The following is a 22,941-nucleotide window of genomic DNA, read 5'->3' on the forward strand; positions in this document are numbered from 1 at the left end:
CCTAGTGTACATAGTGAGTACCAGAATATCCGGGGCTACATAGACCTTGTCTCAAAATTTTTAAAAATTATATATATATATGATATATATATATATATGATATATATATATCACATATATATTATTTTTGATTATGTGTACATGTGTAGGTATGTGCACATGAATGCATTGTTCATGGAGGACAGAAGAGGGCATCTGATCCCTGGAGCTGGGGTGACAGGCATTCATGAGTCACCTGAAGTAGGTGCTGGGAACCAAACTTGGGTCCTCTGGAAGAGCAGTGTGTGCTCTTAACAATTCAGCCATCTCTCCAGCCTCTTGATCCTGAATTCTGAGACTTAGCCTAAATATAGTATGCATCTCCTAAAAGAACGATAGTCATGGTAGAATTATTAGAATTTAAGATATTTAACATTGATATAGTACTGACTGTTTTCTAATATACATAATATACAGGTTTTTTTTTTTTTTTTTTTTTTTTTTTTTTTTGGTTTTTCGAGACAGGGTTTCTCTGTGTAGCTTTGTGCTTCTCCTGGAACTCACTTGGTAGCCCAGGCTGGCCTCGAACTCACAGAGATCTGCCTGGCTCTGCCTCCCGAGTGCTGGGATTAAAGGCGTGCGCCACCACCGCCCGGCCAATATACAGTATATTTTTTAAATAAAACTTGCAGTCACTTTTAAAACAGTCTCCTCCTGGCTGCAGCCTTGAATTGCATTGCATTTAGTTGCTGTATTTCCTCATTCTCCTTTCATCTGAAAAGTGTTTTAGTCTTTGTAGCATATAATAAACATTTTTGTATAGACTCTTTTTACAGAAGCCTCAGTTTGAATTTGTTTCTTACAAATTCAGTAATGCCTGCTTTTTCAATTCTACAACCAAGGTAGTATTGTATCCTCAATGTCACACCAGGAGGTCCATAATTTCGTTTGTTCCATTGTTGGCTGAGGTAACTTGGCTAACTTAGAGGAGCCTGGAGGCTGTCTCCACTGTATAGTTGACATTTTTTCCTTTTGTAATTTATAAGTAGTCTGTGGGGAGATGCTCTTAAGGCTGAAGATGCGCTGAGCGGTGGTGGCATATGCCTTTAATCCCAGCACTCGGGAGGCAGAGGCAGGCGGATCTCTGTGAGTTTGAGGCCAGCCTGGGCTACATAGTGAGTTCCAGGAAAGGTGCAAAGCTACACAAAGAAACCCTGTCTCGGAAAACCAAAAGGAAAAAAAAAGACTGAAGATGCCTGACCAGCTGTGTTGGCACATACTAGTTGCATCTTTGTGAGTTCAAGGCCAGCCTGTTTTACATAGTAATTTCCAGAACAGTCAAGGCTACATAGAGAAACTATCTCCAAAAAAGGACTGAAGATGTCCTTGCAGTAGTTCTAGCATTCATTAGTGATTCCTGTCTAATCAGTATTTTACTATGATAAGATGGGGATTTTCTAACTCAGTGCTTTATACTTTTATTAATTGGTATTCAACAGAAGGAAGAACTTCCCATTATTCATTTGTTTATCTTAGAGTCAATTCAAAAATTCAATGATTCTTTTGATTTTTAAAAAAAGATTTATTATGTATACAGTGTTCTATCTGCATGTATGTCTATATACCAGAAGAGGGTGCCAGATGTCATTACAGATGGTTGTGAGCCACCATGTGGTTGTTGGGAATTGAACTGGGGACCTGTGGAAGAGCAGTCAGTGCTTTTAACTTCTGAGCCATCTCTCCAGCCCTTGATTTTTAATGTTTGAGACAGCCTCTTACTATGTAGCCCTACCTGGCCTGGAGTTTGCTTTCTAGACCAAAGCAGCCTTTAACTCTTCAGAGATCCACCTGCCTCTGCCTCCCCAGCACTAGGAGTAAAGGTGTGTGCTACCACACCTGGCAAAGATTCTCATAAATAAATAAATAAATAAATAAATAAATAAATAAATAAATAAATGTTTTGTTTGTATGGGTGGATAAATGGAGATCAGAGGACAGTTTGTGGAGGTTAATTTATTCCTTCTACTTCATGAGGCCTAGAAATTGAACTTGGATTGGCAAGTTTAGCAGTAAGTGTCCTTACCCACTGAGCCATCTTGCTAATCCCAAAGATTTTTTTTTTTAACCTACTGAGTTATGATCTGTTGTTAGTACTAATTTTGGTGCCCAGGTTAGTCCACATTTGGCAACTGACCACGTTTTTAGATTGCTTTTGGCTCTTTTTGATATGTTCACATCAGTTTTAAGACATTCTAGTACAAGGTGTCTCAGATTCATCTTCAGCTTTCCCTGTTAATTCCAAACTCAACCAGTTCCCCAAGGAACTATTTTGTTGGAGCCAGGAAGGATATTTGAACAGTTAACATTTAAATTTTTTTTTTAATTTGGTTTTTCGAGACAGGGTTTCTCTGTGTAGCTTTGCGCCTTTCCTGGAACTCTTTGTAGGCCAGGCTAGCCTCGAACTCACAGAGATCCACCTGCCTCTGCCTCCCAAGTGCTGGGATCAAAGGCGTGCGCCACCACCGCCCGGCTTAAAATATTTGTTCATGACATTTTCTTCTATATATCATTGACATGTATTTGATGCATTCATTTTATTTAATTCTTTTTGTTGTTTTGTCTTTTTTTTTTTTTTTTTTTTTTTTTGGTTTTTCGAGACAGGGTTTCTCTGTGTAGCTTTGCGCCTCTCCTGGAACTCACTTGGTAGCCCAGGCTGGCCTCGAACTCACAGAGATCCGCCTGGCTCTGCCTCCCGAGTGCTGGGATTAAAGGCGTGCACCACCACCGCCCGGCTGTTGTTTTGTCTTTTAAGACGGTTTTTTCCTGTAGCCCTGGCTATCCTGGAACTAGCTATGTAGACCAGGCTAGCCTTGAACTCAAGAGATCCACCTGTCTCCCTCTCCAGTGCTGGGATTAAAGGCATGTGTTGCCATCACCAGGCTTTTAATTCTTTAAATGTATTTTTAAATTGAAAAATGTCTCTCCATGGAACAAATTTTATGTGTATGTTTAATATGTATCAGATTAGGCATTTTATGAATTTTTAATTATCAATATCAAACCTTATTATATATGGACTCTAAAATATCAGTGTTATTTATTTATTTTAATTTTTTTTGAAGATTTATTTATTATGTATACAGTGTTCTGCCTGCATGTATCCCTGCAGGCCAGAAGAGGGCACCAGATCTCATTACAGATGGTTGTGAGCCACCATGTGGTTGCTGGGAATTGAACTCAGGACCTCTGGAAGAATAGCCAGTGCTCTTAACCTCTGAGCCATCTCTCTAGCCCAGTGTTTTTTATTTTTAACAGGTTTTGTTTTATTATAAAAATATTTTCCTGCTGGGCAGCAGTGGCGCATGCCTTTAATCCCAGCACTCGGGAGGCAGAGGCAGGCTAATCTCTGTGAGTTTGAGGCCAGCCTGGTCTACAGAGCGAGATCCAGGACAGGCACCAAAACTACACAGAGAAACCCTGTCTCAAAAAAAAAAAAAAAAAAAAAAAAAAATTCCCCTTTGGATTTTTTTAAAGAAGGATATTTATTTTACTCTTACCTTTTTAACTATTTAAAAAAAAAATCTCTTCTAGGGTTGAGAGTATAGTTCAGTGGTAGACTGATTCCTGGCCAACAAACAAACTCTTCAGTTATATCCCAGTGGCTGAAATCTAGTGTCTAGATATTGGTTCTTAATGACTTTCACATTCGTCTGTTTGATTTGTATAGTATCACTGCAAATAGTGTGCTCATATAGCATTATTCTAAGTTGGACAGGTAACGGTCATGTGCTGGTGATGATCCTGTACTTATGACCCAAGCATAGCACAGTCCTCATGCTGGGTTACTGCCACTCCTTTCTTCTACTTGGAGAATCGCTAGAATGAACATACTTGGTAGCCTCGACAGAAATCTGGACTCTTTCTTACAAGTACTCTCTTCCTTTTAGAATTTGTTTTATGGGCTGACGTGACGGCTCAGCAGTTGAGAGTGCTTTCACTGCTGTTTCAAAGGACCCAGTCTTAGTTAAATTCCCAACACCCATGTTGGGCAGCTCGGAATTGCCTCTAACCCCAGCTTTAGGGCATCCAGTGTCTTCTGGCCTCTTGAAATACTGTACTCACAGGCACCCTCCTACTCACAGGCACATACATAATAAAAAAATATATCAACCAAAAAAAAAAAGAATTCATTTAAAAAATTTAAATAAAAGCCAGGTTTCTTGAGATAAATTGCATCCATATAACCAATTTAAATGTTTTTATTACTCTCACCAAAAAGCCCCTCCTACTTTGAGCCTCCTCAGTCCCAGACAGAAAGTGACCTAATTTCTGTCTATAGATTCTCCTGATCAGATAGTTTAGAATGCAGTCTCCCTCCCCTTAGACCCTTGAAAAGAGAATACCAGTGCTTTATGATAGTAGAGATCGGAAGTAGAATTCACAGAAGGCTTGGGTGTTATCACTACTTTGAACAGCCTTGGATGCTAGTGATATAGCAAGTGGTAAGCTGAAAGGACCTGCCCAAGGCTACCTGTTTGCCTAGCTAGGTCTTAGTTTAATGCTAGTTGCCTGGTCTAAGATGGTTTCTAGTTAATAGTAGCAGCAGCAGCAGGCATAGTAACAGTGGTAATAATGTCTAACAGTTAGTATTCATGATGTGCCAGTTATTTAACATGCTCATTGAACCCGGTTGCTTTCCTGAGTTAGGCATCTCGATTCTCTTTACATGAAGCTGAGTACAGTATCATTGTGAATGCTCATTTCCTTTCATTTTTAAACAAGTAAATATAGTTTAACTTCATAGGCAATTTTAAGATTTTAAATTTGTTTATATGTGTATAGGTAATACTTTTTGATGACTTGGCAAAAACTCATTTTGGCTGGTTTTTGTTTTTGCTTTTCATCTCAGTGAAACTGCTTTTGGTTACAAGGGTCTGAAGATCCTGCTGTACTATATTGCTGGTAGCCTGTCAACAATGTTCCGTGTTGAATATGCATCTAAAGTTGATGAGAACTTTGACTGCGTGGAGGTAAGAACAGAAATACATATATGTTAACTTTTCTACGAGTGTAAGAGAGGTCTTAAGGTTCTGAAGAGGAGAAATCGCAATGTTGTCTCTTCAGATCAGTCTTTTGGGTATAGGAGATGTTTGTCAGTCTGCCCATCTCTTGGGTGAACCTTCTCTATGAAACCTTCACTTTAATGAGCAGAGCTCTATTTACCGGCTTTTGTTTTCATTGTAGACATGCAAGTTAACAGCTTTCTGAAGGCTTTTAACTTACTGAACTTTGGGTTTTTATTTATGTATTTGTTTTTTGTATAGCCTTGACTGGCCTGGAACTCACTTTGTAGACCAGGCCGGCCTCAAACTCACAGTGATCCTCCTGCCTCTGCCTGCTGAATGCTGGGATCAAAGGCATGCGCTACCACCACCTGGCTTAACTTCTGACTTTTATCCTGTTGATTGTATTATATATTTTTCTCTTTCTCCCATGTTTTATGCTCTTAACTGTCAATTAAGTGTCATTGTGAGGAGCTTCTCTTTAGCAATCTATATAAAAATAGTATATTGGTATGTTTAATGAAGTGCTATATAATGTCAATACAGCATGAAAGAAGCCTGAGCCGGGCGGTGGTGGCGCACGCCTTTAATTCCAGCACTTAGGAGGCAGAGGCAGGTGGATCTCTGAGTTCGATACCAGCCTGGTCTACAGAGTGAGTTCTAGGACAGCCAAGGCTACACAGAGAAACCCTGTCTCAAAAAACCAAAAGAAAAAAAGAAAGAAGCCTGAAATAGTCTTAATTTTTAGTAAGTTTTTGATTGGCACATAATAGTTTTATATATTTATGGGGTACAGCATAGTATTCCAATACATGTGTACAATGTATAATGGTCAGTGCAGAGTAACTGATGTATCTTTTACCTCAAAAATTTATCAATAGTCACAGGCTGGACATATGTCTTAGAGGTTAAGAGCACTGGCTGCTATTTCAGAAGACTGGGGTTGCATTCCCAGCATCCTCAAGGCAGCTCTGGATGGTCTGTTACTCTATAGTTCCAGGAGATTTACACCCTTTTCTGGTCTCTGAGCACCAGACACACACAGTATACATACATACATGCAGACAAAACACCCACACACAGAACAATAATAAAATAATTATTTTTAAAAAGGAAAGGTCTTATATATTCAATATTAGTGTTAGAAATATTTTGAGTACTACTTGTTCTTTTCTTTGTTTTCTTGCACTTCTCAGTCGTTTAAAATTACCAAGCTTGACAGATAAATAATAATGTAATTGTACTTAGTATTTGTTTTATCTAGTAGTTTATGTCGTGAAATTTTCTTTCAATTTTACTGATAGATGATTGTGAATAATGCTGTAGTTATGATAAGTGAATGTTTGCAACTAAATTCCATCTAAACCAGCATTGAATAAATTATTAAAATAGAGGTTTTCAGTAATGAGATTTTTCTTATTAGATATGGTTGAATTTCTCCAAAATCCAATACTTTGTACTAAGTATTCTGATTTCAAATACAGCTGATGTTTTCCTTTGTGCAGTACAAAATTCAGTGTCATTTGAGGCGTGTGTGTATGTGTGTGTGTGTGTGTGTGTGTGTGTGATTTAATTTTGCAGCTGATAGTGCTAAATTGATTTCTTCCAAAGGAAATATTGACTTGGTTATTGATAAATCTTTCAAATACTGTGTGTAGTGAAAATAGCTATCTATTTGCACTAACTTCTAATTGTTCCATTTCTGAAAACCAGGGTTTCCATTTAGAAGTACTATGTTAAGTATAAGAATCAATCGATCTTGTATAGTGTTTTTGTAGGGTTACTTATTTGCTTCATGATCAAAATCATTTGTTTAGTGTTAAGGAAAGATTCTCCCTACCCCTTTTTGTTTTAAAGAATGGTAGATGATATGGGCATAGTGGACTGGCTTCTTCTGTTTCAGTTTGCAGCAGTAATGCTCATTCCCCATGACTTCCTGTGTCCTTTTTCCTCCCCATTAATTATGTGTATTATGTAGTGTGTCTGTATGTGGGTATGCCATGTGAATGTGGGTACCCAAAGAGGCCAGAAGAGGGCTTTGGATCTCTTGGAGCTGGAGTACAGGCAGTTGTGAACCACCCAGTGTGGGTGCTGGGAACCAGACTTAGGTCTTCTGCTTTTAACATCTGAGCCATCTCTCCAGACTAGCCTCTTACGCTCTTGATGCCAGGAATATAGTAAATAAAACATTCTCTGCTCTCAGAATTTACCATAAACAAATCATAAACTCAGAGAGTGTTAGAAATACTTTGCTGGAATGGTTGAAGAGAGTGGCAAATCTAGATTGTGCAGAGCCTTGGGATTTTTCTGTGCCAGGATAAGGTATTGCTAAGAGGCAAGAATAGTTAGTAGCCTTTACAGGTTTTAAGCAGGTGGTGCATTATATAATATAATTCACATTAAAAAGGTAGGCTAGCATGTGTGCATGTTTGTAATTCCAGCATCCTGGAAGTGGGAGACCTATAGAAAGATTTGAGTTAAAAACCAGATTGAGGGGGCTGGAGAGATGGCTCAGAGGTTAAGAGCACTGTTTGTTCTTCCAAAGGTCCTGAGTTCAATTCCCAGCAACCACATGGTGGCTCACAACCATCTGTAGTGAAATCTGGCACCCTCTTCTGGCCTGCAGGGATATGTGCAGACAGAACACTGTATACATAATAAATAAATAAATCTTTAAAAAAAAAAAACAAAAAACCAGATTGAGCTACATGGCAAGTACATGGGGACAGCCTGGTCTGTTTTGAGACCTTGTCTCAAAACGAAACAAAAAACTGGCATATGGAGGACCCACTATAGTGGGTAAAATGAAAGAAGGGAGACCAGAAACCAGAATTTTGCAGTATTAGTTGTCAAATTGAGGGTATTATTATGTTTGTGGTTGGAGTAGATATGATTGATGGTTGAGAGAGAGAAATGAGGGGGGAAAAAGCCATTGCTGCCTGGCGGTGGTGGTGCACGCCTTTAATCCCAGCACTAGGGAGGCAGAGGCAGGCAGATCTCAGTTTGAGGCCAGCCTGGTCTACAAAGTGAGTTTCAGGACAGCTAGGGCAGTTACACAGAGAAACCCTGTCTTGAAAAACCAAACCAAACCAAACAAATCAAAAACAAAAAACTATTGCCTAAGAAATAGTGACACTGCCACATATAACTGTCTCTTGAGGCCAGTCTGGTCTACATAGTTCCAGAATTACGTGTTGAGACTCTCTCAAAAAAAGCAAGTGAATGTTCTTAAGGCGTGAATAGAAGATAGCAAAGGTTAATTTGCTTATTGCAGTTTTGCTATTACATTAACTTTTTTTGTGCATCTACACGCCTGTGTATGTATATGTGTGGGGTACACATGTGCCACAGTCCACATGTAGAGGCCAGAGAAAAATTTGTGGGAGTTCTTTCCTTTCACCATGTGAGTCCTGGGAATTGAACTCAGATCACCAGGCTTAGTGGCTGGCACCCTTACCTGCAGAGCCATTTCACTGCCACATCAATTAATCTTTTATCATCTCTTTTTTTCCCCCCAAATGAGTTCTACAGTGTACCTAAAATTCTGTAGCACAGGTAAGATGCCTGAGAAGCCTCTTTACTAGTCATTATCTTATAACCAACTTGATTATTCAGACATTGATTTGTTCATCTTTGCTTGTCCTTTGCTTTTTTGTTTGTTTGTTTGTTTGTTTTTTTGTTTCTGGTTTTTTGAGACAGGGTTTCTCTGTGTAGCTTTGCGCCTTTTCCTGGATCTCGCTCTGTAGACCAGGCTGGCCTCGAACTCACAAAGATCCACCTGCCTCTGCCTCCCGAGTGCTGGGAATAAAGGCGTGCGCCACCACCGCCCGGCGTCCTTTGCTTTTTTAATTCCTCTGTCTTCTCTTGGGGTAACTTTATTGTTAAATTAAGGAGTATATAAACTGTTCGTTTTTCTAGTTGCATTTCTGGGAGATTTGACGGAGAACATGATCTATATGGATAGGTTGTGTTGTTATCTGTGAATTTTCAGTTATTTTATTTTTGTACACTAATGAAGCTTGAATTTGACAAATGAAAGCATATTTAATTTTTTTCTTGGAATCTTTACCTCTTGTAAGAAAGAACTAAGGATGGAGTCTAGGGTCATACATACAGTAGACAAGCACTTTGCCACTGAGCTGTATCCCCAGATGTTTGTTTATTTTTATTTTTGAGACAGGTTCCTATTAAGTGGCCCAGGCTCACCTTGAACTCATTAGATAGCCTGGGCTGGCCTTGATGGTGAGATTCTCTTACCTGCCATCTGAGTAACTGGGGTTATAGACCTGTACTACTAAGCCCAGCTGTATGAAAATCCTTTGTACTTTATAGAGAAATATATTCTTGTATGTGTATATGTGTGTGTGTGTGTGTGTGTGTGTGTGTGTGTGTGTGTGCATCTTTGTGTGCATGCAGATGTAGGTGTGTATATGTGAGGCCAGAGGATAATAACCTCAAGTGTTGTTCCTCAGGCTCTATCAACCTTTGTTGTTGTTTTCTTTTAATTTTGAGGCAGAGTCTTAACTGGCTTGGAATTTACCAAGTGGGCTTGGCCAGCAAGCCCCAAGGATCTTTATGTCTGCTTCTACAACATGATTTCAAGTGCATGCTACTGAGCCTGGATTTTATATGAGTGTTAGGGATTGAACTCAAGTCCATGTGCTTGCAAGGCAAGCACTTTACCACTGAGCTACCTAGTCTAATGTACCCATAATCTTATTAAAAATACAATATCATAAAAGTTGTAAAATTACATGTTGACAACTTCATCTTGCTTAGTTTGAGTAGTAAAACACTAATACAGTATCAGAAAACCTAAGTGAGCATAAATAAACTAGTGAAAAAGCTCACACTTCAATACTAATAATATTTTAAGTCTCCACCTTTAAAGCTGAAATAGCACAATATGAAAATGAGCAAATCTGGGCGGTGGTGGCGCACGCCTTTAATCCCAGCACTCAGGAGGCAGAGGCAGGTGGATCTCTGTGAGTTCAAGGCCAGCCTGGTCTACAGAGCGAGATCTAGGACAGCCAGGGCTACACAGAAACCTTGTCTTGAAAACAAGAGAGAGAGAGAGAGGGAGAGGGAGAGGGAGAGAGAGAGAGGGAGAGAGAGAGAGAGAGAGAATCAAGTAGAAACAACGTCTTTTACTTTTTCTAGCATATCTTAGATATTCTTAGATTTATAGTAATGCTAAATCTTGTGACACTTAAGCCAAGTAAAGAATTGCGTGTTCCACTTACTTAACATGCCTTTAATTGCAACCTCAAAAATAACTCACCAGGGACAAACTTAGACAAACAGTGCTGCTTAAGATAAGGTGCTAGAAAGGTTATTGTACTTCCAAATACGTATAAATTAAAAGCAAATTAAATATTTGTAACATTACTAGTTTTCTCAGGCACATTGCTTTGTGCAGCGACGAAGAAAAACAAAAATTGTTCCATAGGAACATTTTCTTAGGTAACAAAGCATAGACATTGGAATTCTAAATGGCCCTGGTGAGAAAGGATGTCCTTTAAGATATTTCAAGGGGGCCGGGCGGTGGTGGCGCACGCCTTTAATCCCAGCACTCGGGAGGCAGAGCCAGGTGGATCTCTGTGAGTTCGAGGCCAGCCTGGACTACCAAGTGAATTCCAGGAAAGGCGCAAAGCTGCACAGAGAAACCCTGTCTCGAAAAACCAAAAAAAAAAAAAAAAAAAAAAAAAGATATTTCAAGGGGCTCAGTGCAGAAGAGTGCTGGCTGCTCTTGTAGAGGATCCAAGTTCCATACCCAGCACCCACATGGCAGCAACCACCAGTTACTATTTCCAGGGCATCTGATGCACATACAGTGCAAAGACATAAGATTTTATATGAAGATGTTTATTGAGTAAATATCTTTGCATACTAAAAGTTATATATTCTTTCAACTTGTTTAAGGTCAGATTTGAAGGTAGTTTGCCTTTCAACAGAATTGAAACCTAGCAGTTACAGAGATCTTTGATCTTTCTAAATGCAAGATGAGTAAAGTGACTCATGCTTCTGTAGTTCCTGCCTTGCTTAGAAGATATGACATGAGGAAAGTTAAAGGTTAAAATCACAATGTTGAGATTGACCTGCGGTGATTTTTTTAATTGTATTTTTTTCCTGACATTTAAAAACCAGAAATACAATTATACTGTGCTATTTTACCCATCACTTTAAAAAAAAAATTACTATGTAACAAATCTATTGCAGTTATTCCTCTTTTTAAATACTTCTTTCATGCAATTAATGAAAATTGGGTGCTTTTCACATTCATAGTTTCAGGGAAAATATTTATCAAATAGTATATTTTTAAAATAAAGTGGATTTATCAAATTTAGTTTATTTGCAATTGAGGATGACTTGCAAGTACTGATGTACACATTACAAATAAACTGTCAGCCAGAATGCTGAAAAGACATATTTTAAGTAATAGCTTATTTTTATGACCACAAATAAATCATATATAAATGTTGGTACCAATGCATTGAAAATAACATTTATTTGTGATAAGCTCCATCCTTGTATCTCTATCCTAAAATGTAACTCAATGATAATAAAGTACTATTCATCTGCAGGTGCATTGCTCCTACTTAGTTAAAAGATGGTTGAAAGGACAGGAATTAGTAGCATGTTGTATTAGCCTTTTGTAGTGTATTTTGTCCTAAGCATCTTAATTTCCCTGTTTTGAATGCTAAGTAGCAAGGGTCTTGGTTTAGAACTAATACCCATCATGCATGTAAACGGTATGAAAGAGCTGCTTAGTAAGTTAACACAAAGTGTTCTTGTGTCAGTCCTTGTGGAAATAGATACAATACAAACATTACAGCTGAACTCACGGCAAACTCCATTAAGTAAAAACCTGGCCTCATTGTTCAGGAAAAAGTTTGAATAGAATGCTAGCTCATTTTGTTGAATGTAATGTCAGGCTTTTAGGGACTGTATTGAAGGATAAGGTTTTGTTAAGTTGAGACCAATTCATTAAGTTTTATTGCCTGGTGAGAAGCAGTAATACTTTATTGTAAGACTTCATCAAATATTCATGGTTAAAGAGAAGTAGTAAATGTATTCAATCAAGTGGTCTTTGGGGTTTTGAAAAGGATTATGAAGTCTGCTCAGCTGATAGTTTCATTCATTGAGGTTGTTTAACAAGGGTAATTTTAATCTCTGAGTTTAATTTTGTTGTCCAGTCTTTTCTCTTTTATACGATCACAAATCCAAGTCTATAAAAGTTGTCACATTGTGGAGATGAGTGGATAATATAACCATTCATATGACTTTTTTTTATTTCCTAAGTGGAGATACTTTAAAAATTATCATCTTAGTTTAGCATATGAGGGTCTTATCTGTCTTACTTTGCTATTCACTTGGTCAGACTATCTAGCCTTACCATTTACTGCTGGTGATCTTTTCATGTCTTGGATAATATGGTTTCTTTGACATGTGTATAATAATGATCAGCCTATTGTTTTGTCCTGTTAAGATTGTCTTGAAGGGTGGTAGGTAATAATCACTTTCTGTATGATGCTAGCACTACCATTACTCTTGCACCTGATATTAGGCTACCTGCCTCTAATTTGTTTTTATGTTAATGCTCATCTCAAACTTGGGTGAGAGTGGTTTATTTAGATAAAACTTACCCTTTTTCATTTCACTGCATTGTTTCCTTCTTTAGTTAATTGTGAAGTTTTGTGATAGTTTTGTCTATTAAAACTTGTCCATTAAAAATTTTTGTTTGGGGGCTGGAGAGATGGCTCAGTGGTTAAGAGCACTGGCTGTTCTTCCAGAGGACCTTCCTTTTCCCAGCATCCATGTGGCAGTTTACCAGTCTGTAACTCCAGCTCCAGGAGTTTCGACACCTTCACACAGGCACATATGCTGGCAAAACACTAATGCATAGAAAATAAAAATAAGTAACTTAAAAATTTTTTGTTTTGTTTCGTTTTGAAACTTGGGGTCTCTCCCTGACTGGTCTAGAACTTGTTATGTGGACCAGGCTGGTCTCAAACTCACAGAGATCCACCTGCCTCTGCTTCTTGAGTGCTGGGATTAATCACTACACCTAAACCAGTTTTGTCCAATTTAAAGAAATAAAACATTTTCAGCTAAAAACTAAATTTGTTACTTTGTTCTTTGTCCTCTGTTCCTCAGGCAGATGATGTTGAAGGGAAAATTAGACAAATCATCCCACCTGGGTTTTGCACAAACACAAATGATTTTCTTTCTTTGCTGGAAAAGGAAGCTGATTTCAAGCCATTTGGAACCCTACTCCATACATACTCAGTTACTTGTCCAACAGGAGGAGAAAACTTTACTTTTCAGATCTACAAGGTAAAAAGAAGTATTTCCCTTTGCCTGGAACATATATGGGATTGTACATTCAGTAATTCTAGCATCAGGGGAAAAAAAAAACAACCCACCAAAAACCCCGCTTTTTATTGGCACTAAAACCAGCTCTGTTTTGACTGTATGTTTGTATACATATTTAATCTGAGACTTGTAAATGTTTCCCACAGGATAGTTTTGTGCTCTGCAGACTTTCACTTACCTCAGTGATGAGTTTCACCTGACTTTTTCTGGCTTTTTCCCTAGGCTGACATGACATGTAGAGGCTTTCGAGAATATCATGAAAGGCTTCAGACCTTTTTGATGTGGTTTATTGAAACTGCTAGCTTTATTGACGTGGATGATGAAAGATGGCACTACTTTCTAGTGTAAGTACAGTTCTAAAGCAACAGTGGACCTTATTACCTCCACAAAGCCAGCATTTTAATTGTGGCAGCCCAATTATTGGGGACAGTATAATGATATTTTTCCCAGGAAAGAAAAACCATTGTTTATGAGGCTTGAGTTTGCCTTCATTATGCTTTGGGGGACTTGAGAATAGAAGTGAATTAAATGCTGTTGTCTGTTAGGGCCCTGAATGTAGGCTTAAACAGTAAAATGAGCTTTGCCTGTGTTTTCTTTTACTTGCCACCTATTCATCTTTATAATAGGCAAGTGCACTGAAGTGATGGAAAGAGGTCTGATTTATCCAAGTTGCTGCACACCAATTAAGTGAATTGTACATTCAGAACATAGCAGGTGTACCCATTGGGCCCTCACAGAGTAGCTTGCTGACACTGAAAATTCAGTCAGAGAATGGAAAAGAAAATGGACACTGCATGGGAGCGCGACTGTAATTGACCTGCTTGGCTTTCTGTTTTATCTGCAGATTTGAGAAGTATAATAAGGATGGAGCTACGCTCTTTGCGACCGTAGGCTACATGACAGTCTATAATTACTATGTGTACCCAGACAAAACCCGGCCACGTGTAAGGTAATTGGCAGTATAACACGTGCCTTGTCTTTTATTTCAGAAGGAACTGCTGAAGTTTCCAATACTTGTTATAGTAGTGTTGATTTGTTTAAAAAAAAAAATTCACCATTCATTGGCTATGTACTGCTTTATTTTATTGTTTTCTTTGAAACTGTCTGGCAGAGTAAACCAATTTTGAGTATGTTAGTAATTTTTCGGTTTCTTGAAGTTTGATTTTTATAAAGCATCAGCATTCATAATATCATAATTTGATTTTTTAACTGGCCATGATGTGATGTTTTAATTTAGAATAATTTCTTTACTATAGTCAGATGCTGATACTGACTCCATTTCAAGGTCAGGGCCATGGTGCTCAGCTTCTTGAAACAGTTCATAGATACTACATTGCATCTCCTTCAGTTCTTGATATCACAGGTATGTAAGATTTTATGTTACTAAAAGAGCCTTTCTCGAACATCTTCGTAGTTTTATTTCTGTCTTAATGTTAGCATTCCCTTGGGGTCTTTAGGGGAGACTGCTTTAGGTTACATTTTAGATCATAAGCTTTTATGGAAATTGGACTGCATCCCTAACTGAAGTGAACAAATTACAAATAATGAGCTGATTATATATTATTTGGGGAAATTCTGGTCAGACATAAGTGCATTGCAAGTGTGCTGTAACTTACTTGTTCAGCTTATTTGGCAAACGTTTCCATCATTTAGGAGATACCTGTGCATTAATTTTAAACCATAGTGTGGTGGGGAGTAGCAGTTCCTTAATAGAAGACACCTTTTTTTGGAGGGTTGTTTTTTTTTTTTTTTCCGAGACAGGGTTTCACTGTGGAGTCCTGGAACTCACTCTGTATGTAGACCAGGCTGGCCTCAAACGCACAGAGCTCTGTCTGCCTCCCTGTGCCGTCTGATTGCTGGGATCAAAGGTGTGCGCCACCACTCCTCAACAGATGTCATTTTCTTACCCTGAGTAATGTTCAGGTTTGTTGTCCGTAAAGTTGCTGGTTAACCTGAAAGTCACTGCCAGTTGTTGTGACACGTAGACCTATAGTCCCAGCACTCAGGGGCTAAGGCAGGAGGATTGAGAGTTTGAGGTCAACCTGGACTACACAGGGAGACGATGTCTTTTTTTTTTTTTTTTACTATATATACAGTGTTCTGCCTGCATATATGCCTGTGCACCAGAAGAGGGTGCATTATAGATGGTTGTGAGCCACCACGTGGTTGCTGGGAATTGAACTCAGGACCTCTGGAAGAGCAGCCAATGTTCTTAACCTCTGTGCCATCTCTCCAGCCCCCGAGACTGTCTTAAAATAAAACAGAAATTTAAAAAAAAAACCTGGGAGTCATTTTTGTTTCCTTCATGTGTAGTGAGTGTATAGGGTTGAGCATCTTCAATCTGAAAATCTGAAGTCCAAAATTCAGGACTATTTTAGTGTGTGTGGCCAGAAATGGGCATTGGATGCCCTGGAGCTGGAGTTAGAGGTAGCTGTGAGCCACTTGGCAAGGGTGATGGGACTGAACTCAGATTGTTTGGAAGAGCAGCAAGGTCCCTTAGCCACTGAGCCATTTCTTTAGCCTCGCGTCCCCAAGCCTTTTGTTTTTAATTTCAAAATTTAATATTTTTTTTGAGTGCCAACATGATACTCCAAATTTCTAAAATGTTTTAGAATTTGCAAATTAAGGATTCCAACTGGTAAACTATAAAAATACTCCAAAACAACAACAGAAAATCCTCAGAAATCTGAAACATGGACTGGAGAGATGACTCAGAGGTTAAGAGCACTGGCTGCTCTTCCAGAGGTCCTGAGTTCAATTCCCAGCAACCACAGGGTGGCTCACAACCATCTGTAATGAGATCTGGTGCCCTCTTCTGTCCTGTAGACAGGACACTGTGTACATAATAAATAAATCTTAAAAAAAAATCTGAAACACTTTTGGTCCCACCCATTTCAGTTAGAGTTGCTCAACCCTATACAAGACAGTCACATCCAAGTTAGATACTAATGTTTATTTTATAAAGGCTTGAACATGAAACTGGGATGTAGTAGAACTCAGTGGTAAAATGCTCACTCAGGAGCATGAGTTCTGGAGGATTTGATCCTCAATGCCTCAAAATAAGTAAATAAGAATATATATTTTGGATTATTAGAACTGATTGCTATGTTACCCAGATTGGCCTCCAATCTAGGTAAGCCTTGAGCTCGAGAACCACCTACCTCAGCCTCAGCCACTAAGTAAAGACCTATACCATCACAACTGGCTTAGATACTTAAGTTTGTTTCTAAAATTCATCTTTTAACATGCACTAAAATGCTAATTTTAAAATGATTTTTCAAAATTTTATCAAATTGTTTAAAGAAACAACAACAAAAAATTGTTGACTATGAAACTGAAAAGTTATAAAATAAACTAATGGGCAGATTTTTTTTTCATATAGTATGTTGATTTCACTTGCTCAAGAAGGAAATATAGAGCTGCCAGAATAGTGAACTGTCTTGTTAACAAATACTTGCCTTTCCCCTTAACTGTGGTCTAGGGAATTCTGCTTTATGTGAAAATTAATTAATTCAGGGTATTCTTTAAATGGTTTAAACTGATAAACTAGAGGGAAAGCATGATGGGGTTTTTTGTTTTGTTTCTGCTGTGGTAAGAATCAAACCCAGGGCCTTGTGCATGCTAGGAAACATTGTACTACTGAGCTCTAACCCAGCTCAGCGTTTTAAAATTGAGTTATCTTTCCTTCTGACTCACTGCTGGTAAAAGGAGTTGAAACTTCAGTGGTAAGGAAGTAATTCATCAGCTTACTTTATATCAGAAGTGATAAATGGACAGAGACCTTAACTACTTTTCCTGACCTGTAATATTATCCAGACAGTACAGCCAGCTCTGTCATTGCTTAGAGCTGAGCCAGTTACCAGCTTCTGTTCCCTGACAGCTTAGCCTTGGTGCTACGTGAGGGGACATTTCTGGTGATTTTAATCTGGAGTTCACATAAGTAGTCTTTGTCTACTCTAGTGGGTAATGTGCCAGCGGGGGTTGTTTCTCTGAAGCCTCTTAACTACTTTTTTCTGTCTATTCTAGCCAATAAAGTCCTTGATACTTAGCACCAATTAGCAGATAAAGAATTTTCTTTCTTAAATCTCAGTGAAGAGTCATTAATAATAGTACCCTTTATTCCTTGCTATGATTCATTAGAAACTGAAGTCTTTAAAGAGAAAGGCTAACCATGCTAAAAGGACGTCTGAATTTGACAACTAAGTATCGACCTTTATTTTCAGCATTCACGTTTCTTGGCATTACAAAATGCTAAAAATGCTTGGTTAGCTGCTCTCAATATATTTCTCTTAGCTTTCATACCGAGTCCTTAAAAAGCATTAAAAAAAAAAAAAAAACTTACCAGATTTTGTACTCTAGTCATTTAGTTGTTTATCTCTCCATTATTTTATGTTTTTAACTTAATGACTCTTGTGGGCTTTGGGGTCTTCCTTTGAAATCCAGGCTGTTAGTATTGAGGTGGCCTTTTCTTCCTTGATATATTGGCAGACATAATTATAATTAATATTTAATCATTGGTAGCTTAGGTTCTATTCTCAGTGGATACATGTTTGGGATGCAGTTTCTATCCACTTTTTTTTTTAGCTTCAGTTTTATTGGCAGACAGTTCTTATTATATACACTGTCTTCATTTTGAGGCTGTCAGTTTCTAGATGGATGACATTTGAATACTTCTCAGAATATAAGTAGAATCAATAATTTGTTTCATTGGACAGTAGAAATTGATTCTGGCTGGAGTGTGTGTGTGTATATATATATGTGTGTGTGTGTGTGTGTGTGTATATATATATATATATAAAAAACATTATTTAATCTACCAATAGTACATTAACAAATAATATATTTGTCCTTTAAAGCCCCTTGTTCTGAGATGTGTTATACAAATTTTTTAAAGGTTAATGTGGACTTTTAAATACTTAGGTGATTTGTTATCTCATTTTCGTTAAAATATTTTTAATAATATACCATATTAATACAGAGAGGCTTTTGAACATGGTAGAACACTTAATGCTGCTACAAGCTGATTTTTTTGTTTGTTTGTTTTGCGAGACAGAGTTTCTCTGTATAACAGCCCTGGCTGTCCTGGAACTCGCTCTGTAGTCCAGGCTGGCCTCGAACTCATAGAGATCCACCTGTCTCTGCCTCCTAAATGCTGGTATTAAAGGCGTGTGCCACCATTGCCAGCAAACTGATGTATTTAATGTGGAACAAACCCTAGTTTTTTGACTCTATATTTCACTTGAATATAGATTTATATTCAAGCGAATTTTATCTTCAAATATATTACTTTTATGTGATGTGGTCTATGTATGGATGGTGTATACACATGTATGTATTCTAGGTGCATGTGTGCTTGCATATGCATTCAGAGGCTAGAGGAGGATGTTGAATGTCTTGTTTCATCGTTCTCTACCGTGCTTCCTTGAGACAGTCTCTTACTGAACCTCTGAAGCTAAAAGGGCAGTTAGCAAGCTCCAGTGATGCTCCTGCCTTTACTTTCCATTCCAAAGCACTGGAGTTACCAGAGCATATGGCCAACACCTGGTTTTTTGTTTTTTGTTTTTGTTTTTTCCGGAGCTGAGGACTGAGCCCAAGGCCTTTAGGCAAGCGCTCTACCACTGAGCTAAATCCCCAACCCCAACACCTGGGTTTTTAAATGAGTGATGTGATCTGAACTCAGATTTTCATGCAGCAAGTTCTTTCTCACCGAGACATTCTCCAAGTCCCATACCTCTGTTTTTGAGACAAGGTCTTGAACTTGTAATGTAGCCCAGGATAACCTTGGATTCTTGATACCCTTGCCGCCTCCTCCCAAGTGGTGGGATTACAGGCATGTACTACCACGCTGGGTTTGTAAAGCCGTGCTGGAGATGGAACCAGGACCTTGTGTATTATAGAAAAGCACTCTACCGATTGAGTTACATCTCCAGCCCACTGTATTGCTTCTTTGTATAATTAAAACCAAGGGGATGGAAGGACGTCACAAATTATTGAATATCATCATTTTAGGAACATTTTCAAGCTGATCCTTGTAGTTAAAGAGCTTAAAGGTTGAATGGTGGTATGACCCCTGTTATTAAGCTGCAAATAAAACATGATCAGTTTGTAGTTGTTTAAAACTAATTGGAAATTTTTGGCATAATTTTTTTATTTGTGCGAAATTTTTAGATAAAAATGTAGGTTGAGTTTTCTTATTTTCTCAATTAAAACAATATTCAGAATGCAGTTTAAGATTTTGATGTTGTTTTAATTAGTTTAGACAGACGTGGGAAAACTGACACTGGGTAAACTTGTTTAGTGGAATGTGTTAATTTTTTTAAATCAGGATCTACCTCTGTCCTAGATGGCCTGGAACTGACTATATAGCCCAGGCAGGCCTCAAACTTAGGATCTTCCCACCTCTGCCATTACCATATCCAGTTTTGTTTTTTGTTGTTGTTTTTAAATGTTTCAGAATAACCTGAGAGATCACTCAGTGGTTAAGAGCACTGGCTGCTTTTCTAGAGGACCCAGGTTTAATTCCCAGCACCCATATGGCAGCATGCACAGACACACATGTAGATAAAACACCCATATATATGAAATTTTTAAAAAATGTTTTAAGAACTGGGGCTATAGCTCAATAATAAAGCTTTTGCCTAGGGTGTATAATGCACTAGGCTTGTGTTCATAATCCTCTCCACACATAATAATACATTTGAGATGGTTTTTAATTAAAACAACTTTATTGAGATATAATTTCCATAAATTCACAGGTATAAAGTGTACAGCTCAAAGATGGCTAGCAAGTCTGCAGCCATCACCATAGTCCTGTGTTAGAACATTGCCAGCCTCTGTGAAGATTCTCAAGTCTCTTGTCTCCTCCATACCTAGTCTCCACTGAAGTCTTAGATATGTTTGGGGTTAATGTTTTTGTATAGTATAACAGTACTCTCCCAACTGAAGGCAAAGGTTAAATGTTTGTCTTTTTTTGTTCTTTTGTTTACTTTTTCTTTTTGAGATTAGAATCTCACTGTGAAGCCCTGGCTGGTCTAGACATTATGTACAATATAGCCTCAAACTTGAAATATCTCCTGCTTCTGCTTCCCAAGTGCTGGGATGGCTGATGTATGCTACACACTCTAGTTAAGTTCATCTTTTTACATGTGGCTATTTAGTTGTTTTAGTACTGTTTGTTGAGAAGTAGTTTTCCCTGTTGAATTGCTGTGGTGCCTTTGCTGAAAATTGGTTGACCATAAGTATGATAGCTTATTAAATACTGTAATGATCTGTGTCTGTCCTAATGCTAGTACCATATCATCTTGATTAGATTAGATTGTTATAGCTTTATATCTTTTTTTAATGATAATATAAAGTTTACTCTGTATAGTATAAAGTTGAATTTGTGAACATGTTTTTCGCCTGGGTGCCGCAGAATAAACAAGTTTATTGATGTGTTTGCAGGGTAGGGTTAAAAATGAGCACTGGCTGTGGCCAGGTTAGCAGGGATAGGATGAGGAGGGCAGAGATGGAAAGACTGAGTCTGAGTTGAGTACCCAGTCAACACAGGCGGGAGCTTTTCCCTAGCATAGTCACTTGACTGTGCAGCATACCTCACAGAAACTTTTCTCCTCACCTAGGCATCATTATAAACTCAAAAGTTCGTAATTCTACAACAAAAATACAACCTTCAATTTTGTTGTATGTGTGAAATAGTCTGCATACTTCTTCTCTGCCCACTCCCACCAACTTCTCCCTTCCCCAGCTGACTTCCCTGCCAGCATGAAGGAGTGCTGCAGTGGTCCCAGGGCCCACGTCAGAGTTCCTTTGTCCTGTCTGATCAGATGAGTGATTTTTCTGGTTATGGCATGTAGTTGCCAGTGTTGAATCTTTCACACCTTTGTGCTTTGGCTGGCAGTTGTCCGTATTCTTACTCTTGTCTGGAGCTAGAGTTCTTCTGGAGAGGGGCAGGTCTCCTGCAGCCCAAGTTCAACCATCTTTATTCCTCTTGTATGGCCTGTTTATAACCTGGAGTGTTGTGCATTGGTCTCTTGGAGCTTTTGTACTACCCGCCTTTGTGGTCTCCCTTTGTTAGCCTTGAGGTGTAGGGTGCTAGTGGCACCAGCACCTTGATCTTTTACATTGAGCTTAGAAATAAGAAGTAAAAGCCCTCCAGCTTTGTTCTTTCTCAGAATTGTTTTGTTTATCTATGGTCCTCTATGGATCCATAAAAGCCATAGTCAGTTGATCAAATTCTGGAAAACATAAATAAACGTTCTTGAGTTTTAATAAAGCTTGCATTGGATAATCAATTTGAAGAGTGTGGCCATATTAATAATGAGTCTTCCACTGTTAACATGAAATGTCTTCATTTATTTAGAATTTTCAACATTTCTTTTGTGCAGGTTGTGGGTATAGTATAAATAATAGAGCATGTATCATTCACAAAGCCCTGGGTTCAGTCACTAGTGCTCCACACCAGGTATTTCTCAATAGTGTGGTAGTTCCCAGTGTGTAATCTTGTATTGCTTTTGTTAGATATATTACAAATAGTTTATTCTTTTTAGTATATTGTAAATAAGATACTGTTTTGGTGTCATTTTTGTTGACTAGTGTATGTAAATAATAATTAGGTTATTTGTTTTTGAGACAAATTCTCAAATAATCCAGGCCAAACTCGGGATGTAGCCAGGGATGACTTTGAATTCATGATCATCCTTTCTCCACCTCCCAAGTGTTGGGCTACTGGAGGGTTGTAGTTGGATCTGTGCATTGGTCCTATAGCCTGCATCCTTTCTGCACTTAACTAACTCAGTAGTAGTAGTGGTTTTGGATTAGTATTTTTTATATACAAGATTATGTCAACCACATATAAAGTAATTATCTATAGTTGTGTTATTTATTTACTTATTTTTGCCTTACTACATAGCTAAGAATCTTCCAAGAAAATGCTGACTAGAGGCAGGTGGTAGTGGCACACACCTTTAATCCCAGGACTCAGAGGCAGAGGCAGGTGGATCTCTGAGTTCAAGACCCTCATAGTGAACAGATCAAGTTCCAGAACAGGGTGGTTACAAAAAAAATGGCTGACTAGAAATGGAGGTAGATAGTACTTATGCCTTGCTCTCAATCTAACCAGGAAAACACTGTCTTTCACCATTATGAATAAGTAACATAGATGCCCATGATTGAATTTGGAATTTCTCTTTTGCTGGGTGACTATTGTGGTCCATTTTATGTGGCTGTTACATAACTTTAAGCATTGGGCTTATAAAGAGGTTACTTAGCTCCCAGTTCTAGGGTTCAAGAACATGCCTGCTCCTGGTCTCTCATCATACTTCATTCACAGTTGATCTAAAAATTATAGTAGCAGAACTATGTACAAATGGGGTGAGTACCACTTGTGTAAGATTTCTATAGTCAGCAAAATTAGCCTTCAAAAGGAAAGCAAAATAAAGACCAAGTCTGTTGCTAGCAGACATGGTTTATAAGAAACACTAGAGAAGTTCTTTAGACCAAAAGAACATAGCACTGCAGATTCATG

The 22,941-nt window shown here is 38.2% G+C and overlaps 1 protein-coding gene across 2 annotated transcripts in view; it reads left to right on the forward strand.

Moving 5' to 3' along the window:
• Hat1 (histone acetyltransferase 1) overlaps window positions 1-22,941 on the forward strand; it is a 54,525-nt gene that overhangs the window by 19,227 nt on the left and 12,357 nt on the right. For both annotated transcript variants that reach the window (XM_059260683.1, XM_059260684.1), the window contains exons 4-8: window positions 4,889-5,009; window positions 13,200-13,379; window positions 13,641-13,762; window positions 14,263-14,367; window positions 14,675-14,781. In XM_059260683.1, coding sequence (XP_059116666.1) covers window positions 4,889-5,009; window positions 13,200-13,379; window positions 13,641-13,762; window positions 14,263-14,367; window positions 14,675-14,781 — 635 coding nt within the window. The remainder of the gene's footprint in view (window positions 1-4,888; window positions 5,010-13,199; window positions 13,380-13,640; window positions 13,763-14,262; window positions 14,368-14,674; window positions 14,782-22,941) is intronic.

The sequence above is a fragment of the Peromyscus eremicus genome, chromosome 4, assembly GCF_949786415.1.
Source record: "Peromyscus eremicus chromosome 4, PerEre_H2_v1, whole genome shotgun sequence".
Classification (NCBI taxonomy): Eukaryota; Metazoa; Chordata; class Mammalia; order Rodentia; family Cricetidae; genus Peromyscus; species Peromyscus eremicus.